The following is a 22,056-nucleotide window of genomic DNA, read 5'->3' as shown; positions in this document are numbered from 1 at the left end:
ACAAGTTCAACAAAATCATACCACCAACTCCACCATACGAACGGAAAGACTTGGAAGTATTAGCTCGTGCGTAAAAACGAAAATTGTGTCATGTCTTTGTTTGATCACAATTGAATAAAAAACGAAAGTAATGAACCTGCGCGCGTGTTACACCGAAAAAAGAAAAACCATGCCCTTACTGTTGGTAGTCATGTTTGCAGTAAAGTTTCCTCTCCCGGAAGTAGCAGCTGGTGGTGAGCGGTTGTTGACACACGGCGCATTGCAAACACTCCTCGTGCCATGAAGACTCGTTGACTCGCATCAGAAAGCGGTCAGATATCGGCCGCTGGCACCCCTCACACACCGCCTGGTGATGGCACTCCGTCCCTGGAGGGCAAAAGCATCATTTTAATAATAACACACTGACTGCATCTGAATTTGTAAAATAAGGATTTATAAATGGGCTGCTGAAAAAGTGGCTATGAAATATTTTCTTATAGGTTACCATTGTCATATTAAATAATATGACACGGTGAAACAACAAAACAAAACAAATGATGTGTGGATAACTATCAATTAACCACCATACTGTATGTACGATGGGATTTAATATTATTATTATAATTATTAATAATCATTATTATATAGCATACGCTCGAAATTCAAATAACGCAACTTTCAGCTAAAACTAAATATAAAAATTAAAGCCTAGGTCTACATGATTGCGACGATTATAGCCATATGTGATGTAAAAAAAATTGACAATATAATATTTGTACTTTTTGTTTATAGCTATAGCCTACCTACAAAACCAAAAAATTATGTAGCAGGTTTTTGTTGTAGTTGTTGCTTGTCAGTCTGTCTGTTAGCTGGCTTGTGTGTGTGTGTGTGTGTGTGTGTGTGTGTGTGTGTGTGTGTGTTTTAAATTTATTAAGGCCTGTTTTTATTTTTTACCATAAGCTTTTTATTTATTCGCCAGGAATTAGACGTTCAATTTGTAGTTCAAATGAAGCAGTCATAATACGATATATTTCTGTAGGTGTGAGAATGAGAAATAGGTAACCGTTACCACGAAAATGCCAATTTTGAAGCAAGGAAATAAATGCATTACGTTGCGCATAAAATTTAAGGGAAATGGATGTTATACATCAGTTGTGTACTGGGGTTATTTTATCTGGGAAATAACTTTGATAATTGGACAGATATGTGGCCGGCCGGTAAAATGCATGACACATGAGGTGGATGCATCCCAGCCGCTTGCATAGCTCGACTGCCACAGTTCCAGCTGTATTTCTCTTCGACATCTTGATTTAAAAAAGCATTATAAAATTCTCAGAAATTATCTTTTCGTATTCTCCGAAAATATACTGAAGATACTGAATCACTTACCCAGCATAACTCCAAGTGTAGCCTGACCCGACCGCAGCGGATGGTCTTCGATTTTTATACCGTCCAACATCTTTAAATATTCCCACTGTTACCTGCAAGGAAACTCCGTCCTAGTTACCCGGGACCTGTTGTAATATCCATAACAACACATTTGTCAGAGTTGTCCACGCTTTAAATCCCCAAACTACAGCACACAACATCAGTTGATATTACAGAAATCTCGGTCTAAGATGGCCAGCTCAAGAAAACTTTTCATTGCAATTGCCACTTGCAAGATTACTATATGCTCTAGATAAAACCTTGGTACAGAAGCACAACAACATATAACTATAAAACTTTAAACACGCACTAAATCACCTGTTAATTACCGGCCGATTCAGTCTAGACGTTTTCTGCACGAAGCGCAAAGTTTGTATCAGTGCGCTATCACGAGCTACAAGGGAAGATCCTCCCTTTTTCTACACTGTGCACAAGTCGTTTCGATCCGCAAAACTTTTCAGGAAATTAGTACAAATCCACGAAAATATAAAGGAGATGTCTAAACGTTAACTCTTAAATTAGTGCGCCATTCGGCTCCCTGCAGCTTGAGAAATCTCAAAACTGAGATAGGCTTGAGAGAAAGCACCCTCCCCTTTTGGTCGCGTCACTTTGCAGACTATTGACTGACATAGGGATACTATTGGTGCGCCAGTGTTCGTGCACTCTGCAGAGTGGAACTAAATGCGTTCCGCCTTCCAAATCGCATTGCCTCCCAAACTTGAGGCGCACAAGGATGGTAAACAACGTTACGAAAATTGTGGTGAAAACAAACGAGTCTGAAAACAGTCTAATTCTAGCTAAAGCTTTGCCTAAAGGAAAAAAAGAAAGAAAGAAAGAAAGAAAGAAAGAAAGAAAGAAAGAAAGAAAGAAAGAAAGAAAGAAAGAAAGAAAGACAGAAAGATGTGAAATGCGCGCGACTGTTCGGTCTATAAATGTATTACTTAAAAAAATGGTTGAGGGCTCAAAATGCAACATTTCTACATCTGTGGGGAATCAACATCCATATCTGAAGTGATAAAAAATAAAGAAAGAAAGAAAGAAAGAAAGAAAGAAAGAAAGAAAGAAAGAAAGAAAGAAAGAAAGAAAGAGCTGTTAAGTCGTGTATGTTGAAACAATTTTATGTATATGTATTTATAACTTCAAATATGGATGTTGATGCCCCAAAGACTATATATAGGCTTTGTAGAATTTAATTTTTTTAAAAAGTGGGAATACATTTAGCCATATAGAACAGTCGCGCCTTTTTTGACATTTTTTTTTACAATATATGATTTGCTCCTTTTACCAATTTAACGAAATTACGACGCAAAAAATTAAACAGAACAAAAAATCATGTATTTTATATGTAACAAAACAACATCAATAATAGGCTAACTGTTATTTTTATTATTATTATTATTATTATTTAGTAGCAAAAGTATCCCACACTTTGCATCGCAGTTTTAGGTTTCAATGTGATTGCGATGAATACAGAAGAAAGTCATTTGTAATGTGGCTCCGTTTGCAATTAGCCTACGCGTTATTTCTTTTGTAATTAATCACAATAACGGCAAATGTGTAACATGCGTATTGTAATGTAAAATGTTACTGTTATTGTTGTTGTTGTAAATAGAGCTCTTTGGTTTTCCCCTCTCCTCTCATGCAGAGGCTGCTGGCTTTGATATCAGGTAGCGGAGCATCACGCCTGCCCCGTCCGCGTGCTTTGTGCTTTTGTGTCCATTATAAAGCCTCGAACCTTCTGACCCTCGTCCACGATGCACCTGGAGATCAGGGCCGATAACCACAGACAGCGGATGACAGAGTCAGATGAAATAAAATGCAGTCCTATTGGATGCCTTGGATAGAGTAATAATACTACCGATTAAACAGAAAAGATAAAAATCGAGCTAATTTTATTTAGTGCGCTTTGTTTGTTTTGTTCCGGCGGGACCGCTTTGGATAGATCTATTATCATCCAAAACCAATAAACCAATCAAAAGAGGACGCATCTGAACAAATGAAATGATGCAACAGATAAGTGATGAATCTTTTATACATTTCTTAAAATGTGTCGCTTCTTTGTAATTTGCTTATTCTGTTACCCAGGTAATGAATTTAGGGAGTAAATTCCAGTGACTCTAACCATTAAGACATTTCGTTCTTATTAGAAACAAAGAAGAATCGTTTAACTAAATTTTCCACAGCATAATTTATAGCGGTATTGTAAGGAAACATTTTTTGCTCACCGTTTTGATCACGAGGGAAAACAATAAATCAGCTGTATTATGGCAGCCCAATGCTTCACAAATGTTTGAGACAGACTAACGATAGCCATGACTACCAATGATATACATTTGACTACCTATTGAGAGTAGTTGTTAGGATCCCAGTGCTGGGTATTTTTGGTTGAGACCCACTAATGGTTGCACCTTTCATCTTCAGGTCTTTATTAATTGCACGTGTCCTCAGTTGTTGCTGAGATTAACTACATAGTCAAGTTCTCGTTCTCCCTCTATTTATTAAAATATACACACACACACACACACACACTTATTAACACACACACACACACACACACACACACACACACACACACACACACACACACACACACACACACACACACACACTCTAAGTATTGAAAGCCTCTGTTAAAATGTTCAAAATTTTGTCAAAATAAGAACATTGATTTAGCTAATTGCATATTTCATAATTTATAATGGGATTTGGCCAGTCAAACGTACCGTTTTTAATATAACTAAAAACAACGTCTTGCCTCCAACGCCTCAAGTCATGTAGGCTACTCAAGCATGGGAGTTAACACGCTCTTTTCCAAACATCATATAGTACACTGAGAGGGAGGAATGCACGCGCTTAACTCCTCGCGCTATACATAATTCGTCACGCTCCCCTGTTACCACCTCACTCCCGGGATTCCGTACTACCTCCGAGCCATTTAGGAGACTTCAAGCAGTCGCCAAGTGAGATACCTATGACGACCCCTCATTATAGAGTGCCTAACCCCCACCAGCCCAACACTTTTAAAAATAAATGTCTTCAGTTAACACTCAGAAAACCATAGGCCACGGCGGCCAGTTCATTACAGTCCTCTAAACGGTTTATTCTCGGTCGAAGTCAACTGATAATGTATTTTTAGTACTTTCTCCATTACACTGAAGCATGCCTCGTGATGATCAGCAAGGCTACTGGTCACCGATCAAATACTCAATCAATCTAAAGACAGGAGGAGAGTTAAAGGACGAACAGTGTAGACTATTTCGATAATAATAAGGATAAATTGTGGGCTGAGATAGTCATTGGGTGGACCGTACACCAACAACTGGATACTAGTAGGGACATATTTAAAGCTTAAAATAAACAATAACTTACGATAATAATAATAATAATAATAATAATTATAATAGCTATCACTGTAAAAAAAAGTCACTGCCTTCATTTTTTTAAGTACAATTAACTTGGATGTTTAAGTCATTTCAACTTAAATTACATTAAACTGACTTAAAATGAGTTGAATCTTGAAAAGGTTGAAATTGACTTAACTTATTTTGATGAGTTAAAGCAATGTAAAAACATATTTCATCATAACTTAATGATCGTCTAATTTTTTACAATGTAATAAAAAACAGGCTAATTTTATTTTAGCTACTGTAAAATATGTAGGCTAAAGAAAAAAAAACAACCAAACGAAAAATGTTTCTGAAAATGTGCTTAAAATGACAAAGTGGAAGATTTCATTATTCTGTATCGGGCAGGTCGCCTGGAAAACATCTGTATTTAACATAATCCAATATGTCAGTTTTCAGAATAAAATTATTCGCTATTCGTTCGCAGGAAAATCGAAAATGTTTACGTCTGGTTTATGCTGCATCCGTACATATATAGGTCTAATTCCAAGTAAATTAGGTCGAGTACAGTTGGAACAGAGGGACAGTTGAAACACCCTAAATATCTTGCGTGCGCATCACTTCTAACCCGTGATTTCTTTGCTTCACACATAGGCCTAGATGGTAGTTTCCCACGATCAAAGAGGAGGATGCTGCTATGTATGTGTGTGGAGCAAAAAAATCATGGGTAAGAAGAGATGCACACGCTAGTTAATTAAAGGTGCTTTAACTCCCTCTGTTACTCAGTATACCTGAGTGCATCTTTAATTAAATAAATAAAAATAACGTTTTCACTATTTCCAAATGTAATGTTAAAAAAAACCTTGTGACTCACCATCATTAGAAAAGATCGATGCATCATTTACCTTGATTGAGGTTCACTGAACATCCTTTGAAATGAAACTAGAGCCCGAGGGTCGTTTTTGTTCCTAAACAAGATTTGTGAAAGGCTCCCCCTTGCGTTTCAATAATTACCTGCAGAGAAACGGCTAGGCCTAATGACAGACAGATTGCGGAGGAAATCTTGAGAAAATCAAACTTATTATCAGAAAGACGATTGTATAAAGATGTCTGGATTAAGAGCAATTAAAATAGAGATTGCATAACATGTTTGATGCTCTTGATATACTAATATCTTCACAAATATCTGCTCTAGCATCACAGTTTAAACACAAGCTAAACATCAGCTTGCGAACCAGCTAAGTCCAGAGAACTAGTTTAGGCTTGGTTAAGATGTTTTCTTTCCCCAGCAGGGATGTGCTATGAAGAAAGTAATGAGGAATGAACTGTGTCCAAGGCCGTCAGTAATGTGGTGGTGGCGTGACTTGTGTGTTTTAGGGACTTGGCCTTTTGTTTGGAACTCTGGTTTACGAAGTGTTTCATAAAGACGGATCTCATTGGACAAGCATGAAAGGCAATCAGAGCGAACGCCTTACATGTCTCGAGTCCCTTAAAAGTCGTCCGACTTCCGTCACTGGTGGCGCAAAGGCCCAAATGTTGTGCCCGCAAAAGTTGAAAGGGTTTTAGTGCGCACGAGATGGGTTCTGAACTTTGGTCTCTTAAGAATTTTGACAAGGAGGCCCAAAGCAATACAAATACATGTGATTTATGCAATGTTGCTTGAGAAAACTCTCTTTAATTGTTTTCTTTCAGCCCCCCCCCAGCAGGTGTGTGGCACATGCACCTCAGTGAGTGAGAGAGAGAGGGCGAAAAAGCCAATCTAAACTCAATAAAGGTTTGCAAGCTTTGCTACGCTGTTTTAGTTAAACAACGCGGATAATTCGACCACAAGGTAAGAACAACGCAACTCGCATTAAGAGGACTTAAACTGCTTGTTTATAAAGAAACGAAAAGAATGAAATAATTAAAAAATAATGTTATTGCAGTTTCCTATAGTAGCATACTGTATCTTTGGCTAAAATATGTACAGTGGCAATGCAAATATTAATATTAATTATATAATATTATTTATTTAATATAATATGCATTACTTGTAAATATGGCTATATACGAAATAATTGATCACAGGACAATTAAAAAACATAACAGGGTTTGATTATTGTGTCCGGTCGCAATAATGTGTTATTCCACTATGTATGAAAAACGGGCAAAAAGCTCGTAATGAAGGCTATAGGCTCTCTCTATCCATCCAACCAATGAGTACTGACGCTAAAGAAACGAAAATATAAATTACAAACGAATCATAGGCCATATTTTGTTGATTGTAGTGTTTCCTTTTCAAAATAAATCAAATCAAATTGAGATAGCCTAAATTAGCCCAACAATTTCGTTTAGGGGAGATTTTCCTTCAATAGCCTATAATAAGATATATAGAATTAACGGCTTAATATTAACATTGTTAAATTTGCTCAAACTTGTTATAGCCTATTAATATTAATCATATAGAACGGTTTACAGCAAATAGCCTAATAAATGTTCCTGATGCAAACAAAATCAAAAGACAACGACAACAATATATAAAAAATTCCGACATCAGCAACAACAACAATAATATCCCTAATAATAATAATATTATTATAGCTCTGTATAGGAATGTGCACAAAATTAGTGTCAATTATGACTCTGTAAATGAAGTATGAAGTGAAGTATTGGGATCTGTTTAAGCTATAAACACCTCAGATGTCATCTAGGATCTCATTTTAAATGATAGCAGTGTAGTGTTGGCGAAGCGCGATGTGACGCGCTCTGAGAGCATCACTGCCATCTAACGATGCATACTTCACTTTTGATCGCAACGATGTAACGTCATCAAAATGGATGTATACATTTATAAGTGTAGTATCAATCGACAAATTTAGCTAAATGCATTTAAAAGGATTTTCAAAAGAAAAATTAATAGAAACAAAAATAAATGCTGGACTACTACTAGCCTACTTCTGGAGAGCTTTCTTACTTACGAGATGACAATAATCAATAATAATAATTATGATAATACTAATAATAAATATTAATGCCAAAAATAATTAGTTTTTATAGGAAATGTACTGTACATAGAGAGGCTGATTTTGAAGAAGAAGAAAAAACTTTGTCAAACTCGTGCTACACTCACACCGTGTGATCTAACCGATCCTGCGCTTTTAACACAGCCTAGCCTATAGCAAATTATGTCTTAAAGTGGAAATTATATTAAAACAATGTATGTCTGGTTTTAATCTCCCTATTCTTTCTTTTAAAGTATATTTTCCTTTAATACTCACAATTTGCACATATATGTTAATATAGCCTATAATAACAAGGCTACTGCACATTAAGAACGTTGTCAAGAAACATACCTTATGCTACACACAATTTGAGTTTCGTATCGGATAAATCTTAGAGCTGTTTGGAGCATACAGGTTAATCCTTCACTTATCTTAGCAAACCCTGCTAATGGCAGTAAGAAGCAGACATACAGTAAATTGTACGTGGCAGTGAACTTTCATGTTTGGTTCCACTTTGATCTTTTAATGAGTGTTTGCTATAACGAACCATTTCACTTTTTAGAGGCATAAGATAAAAGGCAGCTTTAAGTTATTTTCACTTATGCATAACAAAAGCCACTGAACAAGAATAATTAAATATTAATCATTAATTGAACAATAATTAATGCTACCGTTACATTCGGCGCAGCTTGTAATAATTGTTATAATTTTTTCTTTACAAAGTTCTTTTCCTGAAATATTCGTTATAATGCACAACCACACACATTCTTGTGTAAGATTATTTTAGATAAATAATAAAATAAAATATTCCTAATATTAACAAACAATCTACGTTACAACGAGTGTAACACTGTGCGTTTTATGATGAAGAGATACTTTTATTTTAACTTTGAATGTACTCGTCATAAAACTTTTATTAGGCCCAATATATTTTTTCTATATTTCAAGTTTTGAATTTACATCAACTACTAATTTGGATATAACACATTCATATTGCTGAATGACTTCTTGAATGAGTAGTTCTTATTTCTTCAGCACTGAGAGCAGTTCAGTATACCGTTTACCCTTAATGGACTTGGTATCTCAATGTTCAGTGTTATAAACAGGGTCAATATCGCCCTCCAGTGGCCAATAGACTTTTTACTTGACTTACTCATGTTGAAACAAACATATTTTTGAGCCTTCTAGTTTAGATTTATTAATCACCGCACTCAACATAATACCATAACTTATGGTATAGCTGTTGGCTAAGTTACCGTCAATAGTGCTAAAGGTCACGTGGCTGTCTACATCTCAGTTTGCAACGTTTTTTTGTTTTTGTTGCATAATCAGCACTAGTGCAAATAATCACATTATGTGTTTTAAACAGAAAATAACAGATAGGTAACAACATTTTTGTATTTAGGAAAAAAACATGTTCACAAATGGGCATTCTGGCTACTTTTTTATGCCAAGACCTTTTTGAAGACCTATTTGTTTGTACTGACAAAATATAGATAGATAGATAGATAGCTAGATAGATAGATAGATAGATAGATAGATAGATAGATAGATAGATAGATAGATGGATAGATAGACATGCTAATGGTAAAACATGGAACAATAAAATACAACAATATTAATAATAATCTCAAATAAAGCTAAACTTAATAGTCTCTATTGAGATGAGGACTAAGCAAGAGTTCATTGCAGCTACTTTTCAGAACTTTAAATAAAGTTAGCACTTTATGTCCATTCCAACTGTCTAAAATTGTCTGTGCCTTTAAAAGTTGATGAACTGATCATTCATCAGTGCCCAAAGAAACAAGGTAAAAAAGATTACGTTTTGAAAGGAAAAGGTTCGAGCCACACGAATTTCACTTCATCCAGAGTCCTCTTATCAAAGGTCAGGATCTGAAGCAGATCAAAGTTAGCTTAAGATGAAACAGACTATTTTTAGGTAAAGCTAACAAAGGCACTGTGTTGAGAGAAGATGTGTTTGATTTCTACATTGAATCTGGAAAATGTCACATGAAAACGCTTGAAGATTTGGGCAAATTTGTATCCTTTTAATGCTAAAGAAATACTAGCACACACAGCTTTGATATAGCAGAGAGGCAATGGTAATGCACTCAGAATCATGATAATTACACAAGTAATCTAGCATTTGCATTGTTGTTATGGAAGAGTGTTTCGATTTTTTTTTTTTTTTTTTTAGGCCTGCAACTCCTTATAAGAAGGGATGGTAACGTTTCCCAAACCAGAAGAGATTTACGAGGCTTTTCAGCAGATGGTTGTCTTGTTCTTTCGGTTCTTCTCCAGACTGATTTATTCATCCCATGGCAAAGCAGGCTCAGTGGCGGCTCCGAGTCTGATTTTAGGATGTGTGCCATTGACAACATACATCCCCTGTTACTCTTTTGTGGGAGGAATAACTTCAGTCATAGCTCTTGAAATGAAACGTGTGTAACCAGTCTTGCGGCCTGGAATTGAGATGTTCTAAATAGATTTAGAGTCGCCACACTGAGGGGAGCTGATGTCTGAAAATTTGTCACTGGTTTGTAATTATGGCAAACCAACAGTGTGCCGTGAAGATTAAAGGGGAAACGTGGGGATCAAGGTAATGGCTTAATGGTTCACATCAAGACTTCAAGTAAAATTTCAGGTGCTTTGATGAATGACAGTCCTTTGGTCTTTTTCATTTTATTTTCAACTTATAGTTAGAACAACTCTCACACAGATAATAATAATAATAATTATAATAATAATAATATTAATAAAGATAGTTGAACATGTCCATGAACCATATACTAATGCATATGCGTATATCTTATATTATGATTATCTTACTTTATATACTGTGGATGGTGCAATTTTCTATTTATTTATTTATTTTTAGATTTTTGCCAATAGCTAATTTTAGATTTTGGTCTTGTAGTGTGACAAATTCATTTTTAGAAATCCTAATATTCCATGTAGTCTGTCAATGAACATGAGGTTATTAAATCTATATGAATAACAATTTGGTTACACTTTATTTTAAGGTGATGTATAGTTACTTTTTAGTTATAGTTAATTAACTATAGTGTAATTACTATAGAGTCACCTTTAGAGTTTGTCTTAGGGTTAGTCACATGTAATTATGCATCATTTTCTGTTATTACAATAGTTAGTGCATGTAGTAACGTGAAACTACGTCAACTTAAATTAAAGTGTTTCCCAATTTAAAAAAAATAGCAAAATGCTGTTTAAAATAGTTTTAGATGGAATCTTGTATGTCATACCTCAGGACATACAAATTAGTATTTCTTCTTCTTCTAATAATAATAATAATAACAACAACAAATATTATTACTATTTAGTGCTGTCAAATCGATGAATCACATCTAACATTAAAGTTTTTATATGTATTATGTATATATATATATATATATATATATATATATATATATATACACATGTACATACATAATTGTACATAAATATATATTATATATTTACAAACTTTTATGTTAGATGTGATTAATCGATTTGACAGCACTATTATTAATATGTAATTGTAACAAATTTATAGACCGCATTCGCCATTGCCATGCTATTAATGCAACTCAGAACACATCTCTCAAGGTCTGCATCTGAGTGGGGATTCCTCCAGATGTTCCTCAGCTGGCTGGATCTGGAGATGAAGATCTGTGCAGCGTCTGTCAAAAGCTAGCGTTTCGAATCTATCCAGCACCCCCTCATCTCTATCAACACGTTCAATGCTCCCTGCATGTGCTGACCCGGGGGTCTCCATGCATCCCATGAGAGCAAAAAAAGGACTTTCTGAGCACTGAAACCGGTCCAAACACTGAACCTTTTCCCCGTGTGTTTAAGATCACAGATAAATAATGACCTGCAGTGGAGCTGTTGATCTGTTTTATGTTGAAACCAAAATATGTTAAAGAAAACTGAAATCTAGCCGATAGCTAGATAGCTATCTGAAATCTAGGCGATATTTGGCCTCTATAAGACTTATTAATGTAATATGAATGTTGTATGTATGTGGAAAACATAATACAAATGCAAGCATATAAGCAAATAATAGTCCAAATTTCACTTTCCATCAGAAGTGTAAGGGTAGAAAAAGCCTTTCCAGCGAGCTATGTTTCATCTCATGAGCACTTAAACTCCTCAGATTTGTAGCCGTGTCTTGGCCATCATTTACTGGTCCATCTGCTCGGCTATTAGAGCCTGCAGTTTTGAACCCTCTGAATGGTCAAATGTAGTTACCGGGCTGAAACATGAAGGTGTGAGTGGATTCTGCCCAGGATTTATTGCTGTGGTCTCCCTCATCAAAGGTCAGCGTGGAAGATGGGTTACAGCCTAGAAAAGAACAGACCTGCGGCATTAGAGCTGTGAAGTTCTCAGTCTGAGTTACCAGCTGTCTCATTAACTATTTGAAATAGCGTAGCCCTGTCAGAATCAAGACTTTGGGTAACTGAATTTATATATTTTATACTGTATATAACATATATATATATATATATATATATATATATATATATATATATATATATATATATATATATATATATATATATAATATATATATATATTTATATAGCCTATATATAATTGAGTTTTATTAGTGCTGTCAAATACATTAAAATATATATATATATACATATATATATATATATGTATGTATTTGTGTGTGTGTAAATAAACTTTTATGTTGTTAGATTTGATTAATCGTGATTAATCGATTTAACAGCACTAACGTGTGTGTGTGTGTGTGTGTGTGTTTGTAGGCTATATGTATATATGTGTCTGTGTGTGTATATACAGTACAAACAAATATATATATATATATATATATATATACACACATATATTATCAATTTTACAGCACTAATATATATATATATATATATATATATATATATATATATATATATATATATATATATATATATGTATATATATATATTCAACGATGTAAATGAATAAATAGAGAAAAAGGGGGAAAAAAAGATAATAATTGTCTTTGCCATTCAATTTATGATTTAAGCTACAAGGTCTGACCACAGATCTATATATCAATGAACAGGAAGCATGTCGATACTAATGAAGTTATTAGAGCACCCCCACCTGGATCTGGACACAAGGGGCTTTGACCCGCTGCAATTTCATTTACAAACTTTTAATGGCATTTAGCTGATTCATTTCTTAATCTAGGTCTCACTATGACTCCCGCATACGAAATTAAACCTAAAACCCTACTGACCGGGCATCTAATCAGCTTGAACCATCAACCAAACATAATTAAGCACAGTTTAAAAAACATCTAAATCAGTCCTGTTCTCTGTGTGGGTTTTAGTCAGGGAAAGAAGAGGGAAAACAGCTCTCTGGGGGAGTGTTGGGAGTAACAAGAAAACAAGCTCCCTCTACAAAATCCCTCTCTGTAGTTGTCAGTGTTTTCCCCCTGGACCACTTTCTGAATCATAAACATCTTAACAGGGCCTGCCTCCCCCGGCAGCCTCTGAGAGTTTCCTACAAGCAGGCTCAGGAGCTGCGCTCTTATTGCATCCAGGTGGCCATGGTAAAAAGTGCTGGTCTACCATAAATGTCCCATAAAATGCAAGTGGCACCTCCAGAGGTGGATAGGGTCACTGCACCTGTCTGTGGACTGAGACTCGATGTTTCCTCTTCCGACTCCACTCTCACGCTCCCTCACTCCTGCTCTGACACTTTGTTTCTCTCTTTTATTGCCTCGTTTTAGCTATAATAATTAGTATTTACCTGAAATAATATAATAATATATACCCTCTGTTACCCAAAGTTTTCATTCTAAAAGAGCTAAACTATTATAATATAATATAATATAATATAATATAATATAATATAATATAATATAATATAATATAATATAATATAATATAATATAATATAATATAATATAATATAATATAATAACGTTATTTAAATTGAATTTCAGGTTAAGAACATTCAAATTCAATAGTCTAAATTTAGATGTGGACAAATATACAATTTATTTTGGTAACACTTTACTTGTTACCCATTACATGTAGTTACTATCTGTGTTGGGTAAGTTACTCTATAAAAGTAACTGATTACTAGCTACTGATTACATATTCAACAGTGCAATTAGATACAAATTATTTATTACTAATTACTCTTTAAATCTCCATATCAACCTCGACCAGTTGGACAATACAAGGATAGATGTGAAACTGCTCTTTTATTTTTTAAAATTGAACAATATAAAATTGAATAAATTATTCTTAAACTGACCAAAGTATTTAAAAGGGGATTACATTAAAAAAGCATACATTTTAACATTAGACGTTACATTTTGATGTTAAAACTCACTATTCGTTTATACAGAATTGTTCAATAGTCCGTACAATATTTAATGCAATTACATCAGAAGTGACTGTAATGAAATTACAGAAAAATTAAGATTAATCCCTAACTTCACATTTCCAGGGAAAAGTAATTAAATTACATTAATTCAATACTTAAGCATTACACCCAACACTGCTTACTATAATATTAACTATAAATTATGCATAATTACATGCACCCTAATCCTAACCATATAGTACATGTAGTTAATTAATATTAATCAGTACTTAAATGTATCATTACACTGTAACAAGAACACCTTAAAATAAAGTGAACCCTAATTTCCATCCACATCTCAAATATCTTATTAAATAACATAATAACAATAATAATAATAATAATAATAATAATAATAATAATAATAATAATAATAATAATAATAATAATAATAATAATAATAATAATTTGCCTTTAAAATAAAAAATATATATACTTTTTTTTGTTCAATAGCCTATATTTGTATTTTTATATTAAATATACACTGGAACCTGCATTTCTCATGATATAACAACTATGACTTCTATAATAGGAATTGAGAAGTTTTGTGTTGCTGACCTCTAAAATAACACTATTCATTGTATCAAATGATAAGTATACAAATTGTTGGCGTTTTTATAGCATATTGCTAAATCCGTAGCATGTGTCCAGTGGTGATTGGTCCATGGGGACCAGCATCCTTCTAGTCAGGTTTAATTGGCCCTCATGCCTGGACATGGGGCCACGTTGCTTTGATCTCACTTAAAAGGAGCTAATTGATCTCTGTGTTCAAACCACTTTGTGCTGTCCCAAGGGGGAGAAAAGAACAAACAAAATAATCAAAGCTTCTTTTTTTTAAGGTATGAAAATGTAATGTATGATGACGTTTTCTAGAGGAGAATGAAGAAAAAGAATGGGTAAAAACATCAAATACAATGTCTTGAATGTTAAACTTCCAGACTTGGGATGGTAAAGTATGTGGGACAGTGAACAAAAAGCGAGAGAGAGAGAGAGAGAGAGAGAGAGAGAGAGAGAGAGAGAGAGAGAGAGAGAGAGAGAGAGAGAGAGAGAGAGAGAGAGAGAGAGAGAGAAAGAGAGAGAGAGACAGAGAGAGAGAGAGAGAGAGAGAGAGAGAAAGAGAGAGAGAGAGAGAGAGAGAGAGAGAGAGAGATCACCTCACACCTGGGCCCATTGCTCCTCAATTACTCTAATGTGACTCATATGGCCGAGGTATTCTGACAGAGAGCGAGAAAGAAGCCTTGCACTTGCCTTGCTCTTTGATATCACTCTTTGCTCTGTGCCAGATCCAGACGTGATGGTTTACGTTCCCCCCTTGAGTCCAGTTTGAGCTTGTTAAAGGAGAAGTGCAGCGAAGACCACACGTTTCAATCTCCCTCCACGCTTCTCCTGCAACGGCATGCATGCTCTCTTAACCTTAGATGATGTCACCAACACAGAAAAGCATGGAAACAAATGTACAGATTCTTTATGGCTTGTCACAATAACCCTTGTTAAAGGTGATTGGTAAATGAGGAGTCTACGGATGTGTGTGTTGAGCAACGAAGTCCACGGCAATCATTCAGTGCTCGATTCTTACATATCTAACTGTCTGGCGAATCTAAGCCATTCAATGTTATTATAAAAGCTATTTTTTATTTAGAGGAGAGAGGACAGGAAATGATGGGGGGGGGGGGGGGGGTGGTTTGCTAAACACGATTTGAACTCTCCATATGTATACACACAACAAAGCACTAAGCCACGCCTCCAATATCAGAAATATTAAAGGGGAAATATCATGAAAATCTGACTTTGTCAGTGTTTGATTGCTATAACCGGGTCCCCGGTGCATCTACCAACCCAGAAAACGTCAAAAGTAACTCAGTAACTTTGTTTCAGTAAGCCTTTCTCTGCAAGCATGTCAAAAAAATAAGCCGATCAGATTTCGCTCCTCTTCTGACGTAGGAAGGGGATCTTATTATAATATTACCGTCCCTTAATCTCAACGTTTCCACCCACGGCGCCACCATTGGTTTTCACTGGCGACAACAGTGTAAACAGTTCTAAGGCAATGGCAAAAGTTCGAGCAAAGCATACAAACTGTTCTTTCATTGGCTGCACAGACGAGCAGAGAACACTATTTGACCAAACACATTCTTATAAAGACCTCATGGAACTGTGTCAACTTGTGTAAAAGTTAAACATGATGGTACATGCAAGTCGATGAAATGAATCAATGTAACTCCACAACAACTACATGAATGTATCCACTAACCATTCAGAAACATCCAGGTGCTGGTTGTTTCTGAGATTTCGGATGAGTGAGATTATTCGCATGTTTTGTTATTGGAGTATCAGAAGCTTGTGTAAAGGATCGGCCCCCTTCCGAATGGGGAGCAGCAGCTCTTTTGCATTTAAAGGCACACAATCAAAATTATCTGTGGGGTATTTTGAGCTGAAATTTCACAGATACATTCTGGGGACACCATAGATTTATATTACATCTTGTGACAAGGGGCATAATATGTCATCTTTAACCAAGGTCATGCAATAAAGTTTAACCCTTAAATGCATGACTGTTTGGCCAATCATTATTACATATTCAGGTTTTTAGCGACCCATATCTATATCTAACATGGATGGATCTCTACATGTCGCTATACAATAACATTCTCCTGATATTACTGTAACAATTAAAGAAGAATAAAATAAAGCATATTTTGTTACCTTTTGGAGCTTGTAAGGGTTCAGTTTGAGATGTTTTATAGTTATACCATCATCACTGTCCTCATCAGAGCTCATTTCCCAGTACATTCAGCATCTGGCTCATATTCACATTCTCAAACATATTCTCAAATCTATCATTTGCAACATCTACAAATTCAATATTTTGATCACTGACAGCTTCTTCACCAGATCCATCAAGTGACAGTGACACTAATATTTGATTGCGTTCAGTACTTGCTCTGCAGTAAATCTCTGGGCCATTTCAAGTTTTGCTGATGATATTTCCTATTCTATTGTTTTCTGCCTGCGCTAACGATGAGTGAAACGTCACTTCATCATTCTATATCAGACATCGCCACCCTGTGGAATAAAGGTCAATTGCACTTGTTCAGGCATCAAAGATACAGTTATTGTTGTGCAGAAGAAAATAGGCCTACTTACACTGTTACACACCTTGGGTCGTTAGCGACCTTATACAATTTTTACAAAAAATGAATGGGAAAAAAGTCATTATTTTTCTTGTTATATTGTTTATAATGAATTGATTGAGGAACGTTAAGAATGTCTAATTTTAAAAAATGAATGAGGAGGAGGGTATGACGTCCAGGGTCACTGTAAAGACAAGAGGTATGCGTTTAAGGGTTAAAGCGGTTTTCCACATTGTTTCTGTATGTATATAAAAAGTATAAAAAATGTCTATCTTTTATTTATTATTATACACACGTTAGGATTTGGGGTTATATCAAAACTCAATTATAGACATAATAATGTAATACTGTAAAAACTTTACAATATATCCCCCTGGACCTAACCATTGCAAAAAACATTCTGCATTTTTAATTAAAAATAATAATAAGTTAGTATTATATACTGTTTTCATCATGGGGACCGAAATGCTCAGATATAAATTATATTTATATAAATTATATAAATTATATTTAAATAATAAATACATTTCTATTTATTAAGGCTGTTTTTTTTAAACTTTCTGTTCATGAATGTGCCAAAAATGTACATGAAATACAAAAATGTATTTCGAAATGTATCGTGGTTTGCACAACAAAAAAAAAAATATTACAATATAAAACTTTCATTTTAAGTCATAATAATATTTGACAACATTCCCATTTTTCCTGTATTTTTGATCAAATAAATGCAGCCTGGATGAGCGCAGGAGACTTGAAAAAAAACCCCCATAAAAACAGTAACACAAGTAACAATGATACATTTGTTACAGTATATATTAACCTTTGTTAAAGTTGGTTAATAAAAACACAACTGTTCACTTTTAGTTCATGTTAGCTCAGGGTTTATTAAATAATATAATAATATTATCAAATAGTATTTTAATAATGTATTAGTGACTGATCAAATTAACATTAAGATTCATAAATGCTTTAGATGTATTTTTAATGTTAGTTCATGTTAACTAACTAATGTAGCTTCATTAACTATTAACAAATGGATGCTTTATTGCAATGTCTTACCAAAAAATCTTACAGACATCAAACTTTTGTCTTTTGAACATTAGGTATATATATAATCTTAAAAAGCGTGGGGCATTGGGTTAGATCTGATATCACATAAATGTTTAAAACATTTAATATTTTTATACAATAACTTTTATATATAAGTACTTTTATACAAAGTACTTTTTTTAGGGTCAGGTCAGGTAGAAATAGCTCTTTAACTGCACACGTCTGACATCTTTAGACTGTGCGCACCTGCAATTTGAAAGAAGAGTTAGGCCACGTTTATTTTACAGACATTGTCCGCATTCATCCAAACAGTGCTAACAGTTCTATGATACACATTAGATTGCATGTTTCTTGAGAACCCACAAACTCGGCCTTACTACTATAGCGCTATACAATAGAAGAGCTACACAATCGTGTCCACAAGCGTTCATCATGTAGTACTACGAATGTCTAATGCATATACATGGAAAGTTCAGCCTGTGTTTTATCAACGGTTTCAATTTCATTATGTGTAGGTTCCTCCTCAGAGACCCTATCCATCCGAAGGCATGAAAGACCCATCACGGGATTCCAGCTTATTCTCATGGACAAGTTTCCATGTATTCGCCTATGTCCTACTTTGTGTGTGAGTGTCTGTGAAAAGAAAAGAGAGACTAACAAGGTTGAGTCCACGTGCCCAGCGATGGATGGCTCCCTGTGCTCTTCTCTACATTGGAAGCAGATGACTATATCAGCGGCCTACAAAAACACAGTCCTGTCCGTTCATCCACACCGAGCCATGGTCTGACAAACCTCTCATCTCTTTCTCTCGCCATCTTCTATCAAATAGAGAAATATAGAAAGACATAGAGAGAGAACAAGAAACAGAAACAAACCAATTTCTCATAATGAATGTGCTCATTGATCAACTAGACCTATTAATATATATATATATATATATATATATAAGGGGTTTGTTTTCTAATTACAAGCATAAAGATAAATAGACTGGCCGAGAATAGTTCGCCTCTATATTTCATGCCAAACCATTCCCTTCAAACACACATGGATTAATCACACTAAAGCCTCTGACCAATGAGAGAACCAGTCCTTTTCATTTTACAGTGCGGTCTCAGGATATTATTATTATTTTCCCTATCATAAAGCCATAGTACGGCTGAAAGTAAAACCATGTGAGGTGGTTGTTTGAAGAGGCAGTGATGCTGTGGGTGGGAGTTGTGGTTCTGAGAAAGACCCCATATTCAGCCCCATCTGGAGGTGAGGGTCCATGGCGAGGGACTGTTGACTGGATTTTCTTTGCACTTATTTCATTGCAATAAGAGCGTTATATTTTCCCCATAGAATAAGAAAAAAAAGTTGTTATGGGACCACTGACATAACAATGAGTACATTAAGTTATGATGACCACCTATTACTCATCATCACTAGTACTCTGCAACAGTGTGAACAACACTGATACATAGTTAACCAAACCCACAGTAATAGAGAAAATGTAAGATTCTCAAAGATACAGAAGAAAAACGTTGCTGCTAGGCAAAAATGTAATATCTCCATATTTCATCGTTTTTATTCATTTTCATGAATCATTACTATTGGTCAGCCTTCACATGTTTCTATGGGTTTTGCAAAAACGTAACCAATGAAAAGTATTAAAAAGAGCTTTTGACTAAACCTCTTAACTCCATTGGCTCATCAAATCGTCAGTCAAACCTCATAACTCCACAGCTTTTATCATGAACGAACTGCCACGCATTTTGGACTGTCTCTTCCAAGCTTGCCGCACAAGCCCTGAAATGTGAAGCCAAAGCGTCTCGATCGCCCCCCGGTGACCTGTCCTAGTATAGCTCATAAACCCCGCCTCCCCATGTTATTCAACGGGACGAGAGACCAACTAAACAATTAAATTACACTTCACATATTTTTTTCCAAAGATAGTTTCTGTCATTTACTGTAGTTTTTATCACACACTCAGACTGAGGAGATTGGAGTTAATTATTGGATATAATTAATTATTTCACACCGACATAATGGGTTGTTCTGCAGCAGAGGCATGTGCTTGCGATTGATTCAGCGAGAGTGAAGGCCGGGCTTTAGCTTCCTGCTCACTACTGCGCATGTCTGGTCCCGAAATCGCAACTGCGCAGACTTAAGTCCCACGATGTCAGCGCCATATCGGGACAATGTCGGCTTCACTTCTCGCCAATGGAAGAGAGCGAAGGGGCGTCGTCCATCGTCTATGGTCTCTTCTTGTTTGTGGTGCAAGAGTAAATAATAAAGAACTGTTTGTTTGAACAAGTACAGCATTTTCTTTACTCAAGAAACACTATATAACATAAAGACTAATGTTGAATGTATTTGAGGAACTGATAAGTCTAGCATTTAGTCATCGAGTCTTAGCCAATACTGTCTTAAATAGCCTGTGTGAAGCACTTTGTCTTTAATAACTTGAGATTTGGGCAAAATTACGAGAATACAAAAAAAAACTGGCTGATCGCATAGCTACAGTAAACTTATAACCTGGAAGTTGATGAAAATGTAATGCACTTGCTGCCTCAGATCCGGCCGATCTAATTACGGACAATACAAGCAGGTCCGAAATTCGCTGGTCAAAACCCTCTTAACTCCATTTGAGCTTGATTTTGATAATATGGATAATGACACAGGTTAGTGTCTGACTATAAAGTCACAATATCAGCTTTGATGCAGTGCTTAATTATAAATAAACAAAAAATACAGTGTTTTATTCCATTTCTTGAAAAGTAGCGTTTTTGCCTGTCAGCGATTAACTATAGCCTGATAAATTGTACAAGTCATTTGGAGGGTTGAAACAGGTTATGATAAACTAAATTACAATTTTTTTTGGTACAAAACACCATAACTTTGTGGATAAAATATAGGGATGCATAATCGATAAAAAGCCAAAATAAAAATTATATTCCATCATGTACAACGTTCAAAATAAGACTAAAAACTAATAATTTTTAATGCCACAAGTCACAACATTATATTGTACAGTATGAAAATGGATATTAATTTTGATATTCACTAAAGATTATACATTTAAAATGTATAAATACATGTGCGATTAAATACCATATGTTTAATAACAATATACTAATAAGGAAAAATAATAATAAATACAAAAAGAAACCCCACTACATTAAAGTGGGCTGTGGTAAACTTCCAAGTAGGCGCTGTCACGTATGCTCTCCATCTTCCCATCTTCACCAGTCCAGTCATCCAGTCAGAAATTAGATTTGCCAGCATCCGTCCTGTCCCTCACCTGTACTCACTTGGCGATCACCTGCACCTGCCCCTCATCAGGACCTGAATAAAAGCACACACCCTACAGTCACTCTTTGTCTGGTCTCTAATACGGCTTACTTACCTGCACTATACTTACCAGTGAAATCTCTTTGTGACATTGTAGCAAACTCCTGTAAGCTAATGTTTGGAACAGAACACTTACCTGTCTACTCACCCTGCTCCGCCAAGAGGTGTGTGCTCTCTTGACTCGTCATGCTCCAGTCACCACCAGTCCCCCGTTACCCTGGTAAAACAGAGAGAGAACCTGTTAGTCAGTATTCATCTGCTCATTATACTGTCTGCTTCATTACTCGCCTGCTTAACTGTGCATATCATCTCTGTCAATGAATACCTGTTTGGGTTGAACTAACTCTCTGTCTCTGAATCTGCATTACATGACTGCAGCATGATGCCTGTATATATATATATATATATTACACACACAGGGGT

At 35.3% G+C, this 22,056-nt stretch overlaps 1 protein-coding gene across 3 annotated transcripts in view; it reads right to left on the bottom strand.

Moving 5' to 3' along the window:
• lmx1bb (LIM homeobox transcription factor 1, beta b) overlaps positions 1 to 21,732 on the bottom strand; it is an 89,032-nt gene extending 67,300 nt beyond the window's left edge. Inside the window, exons 1-7 of one of the 3 annotated variants that reach the window (XM_077222738.1) lie at positions 21,704 to 21,732; positions 21,452 to 21,627; positions 18,959 to 19,105; positions 15,368 to 15,505; positions 11,984 to 12,076; positions 1,369 to 1,493; positions 180 to 366 (exon numbers count right to left, since the gene is read on the bottom strand). In XM_077222738.1, coding sequence (XP_077078853.1) covers positions 180 to 366; positions 1,369 to 1,438 — 257 coding nt within the window. In that variant the 5' untranslated portion in view covers positions 1,439 to 1,493; positions 11,984 to 12,076; positions 15,368 to 15,505; ... (1 more) ...; positions 21,452 to 21,627; positions 21,704 to 21,732. Of the gene's footprint in view, positions 1 to 179; positions 367 to 1,368; positions 1,494 to 1,725; positions 2,353 to 11,983; positions 12,077 to 15,367; positions 15,506 to 18,958; positions 19,106 to 21,451 lie in introns of those variants that run through there. The other 2 variants (XM_077222739.1, XM_077222740.1) reach the window with 2 other exon arrangements.
• Between the last annotated feature and the right edge of the window lie 324 nt (positions 21,733 to 22,056).

Source organism: Siphateles boraxobius, unplaced genomic scaffold, assembly GCF_051911475.1.
Source record: "Siphateles boraxobius isolate OS27281-9 unplaced genomic scaffold, OSU_SipBor_1 9, whole genome shotgun sequence".
Classification (NCBI taxonomy): domain Eukaryota; kingdom Metazoa; phylum Chordata; class Actinopteri; order Cypriniformes; family Leuciscidae; genus Siphateles; species Siphateles boraxobius.
Note: the sequence above shows the minus strand (reverse complement) of the source record. Positions and strands in the feature narration are given on the sequence as shown.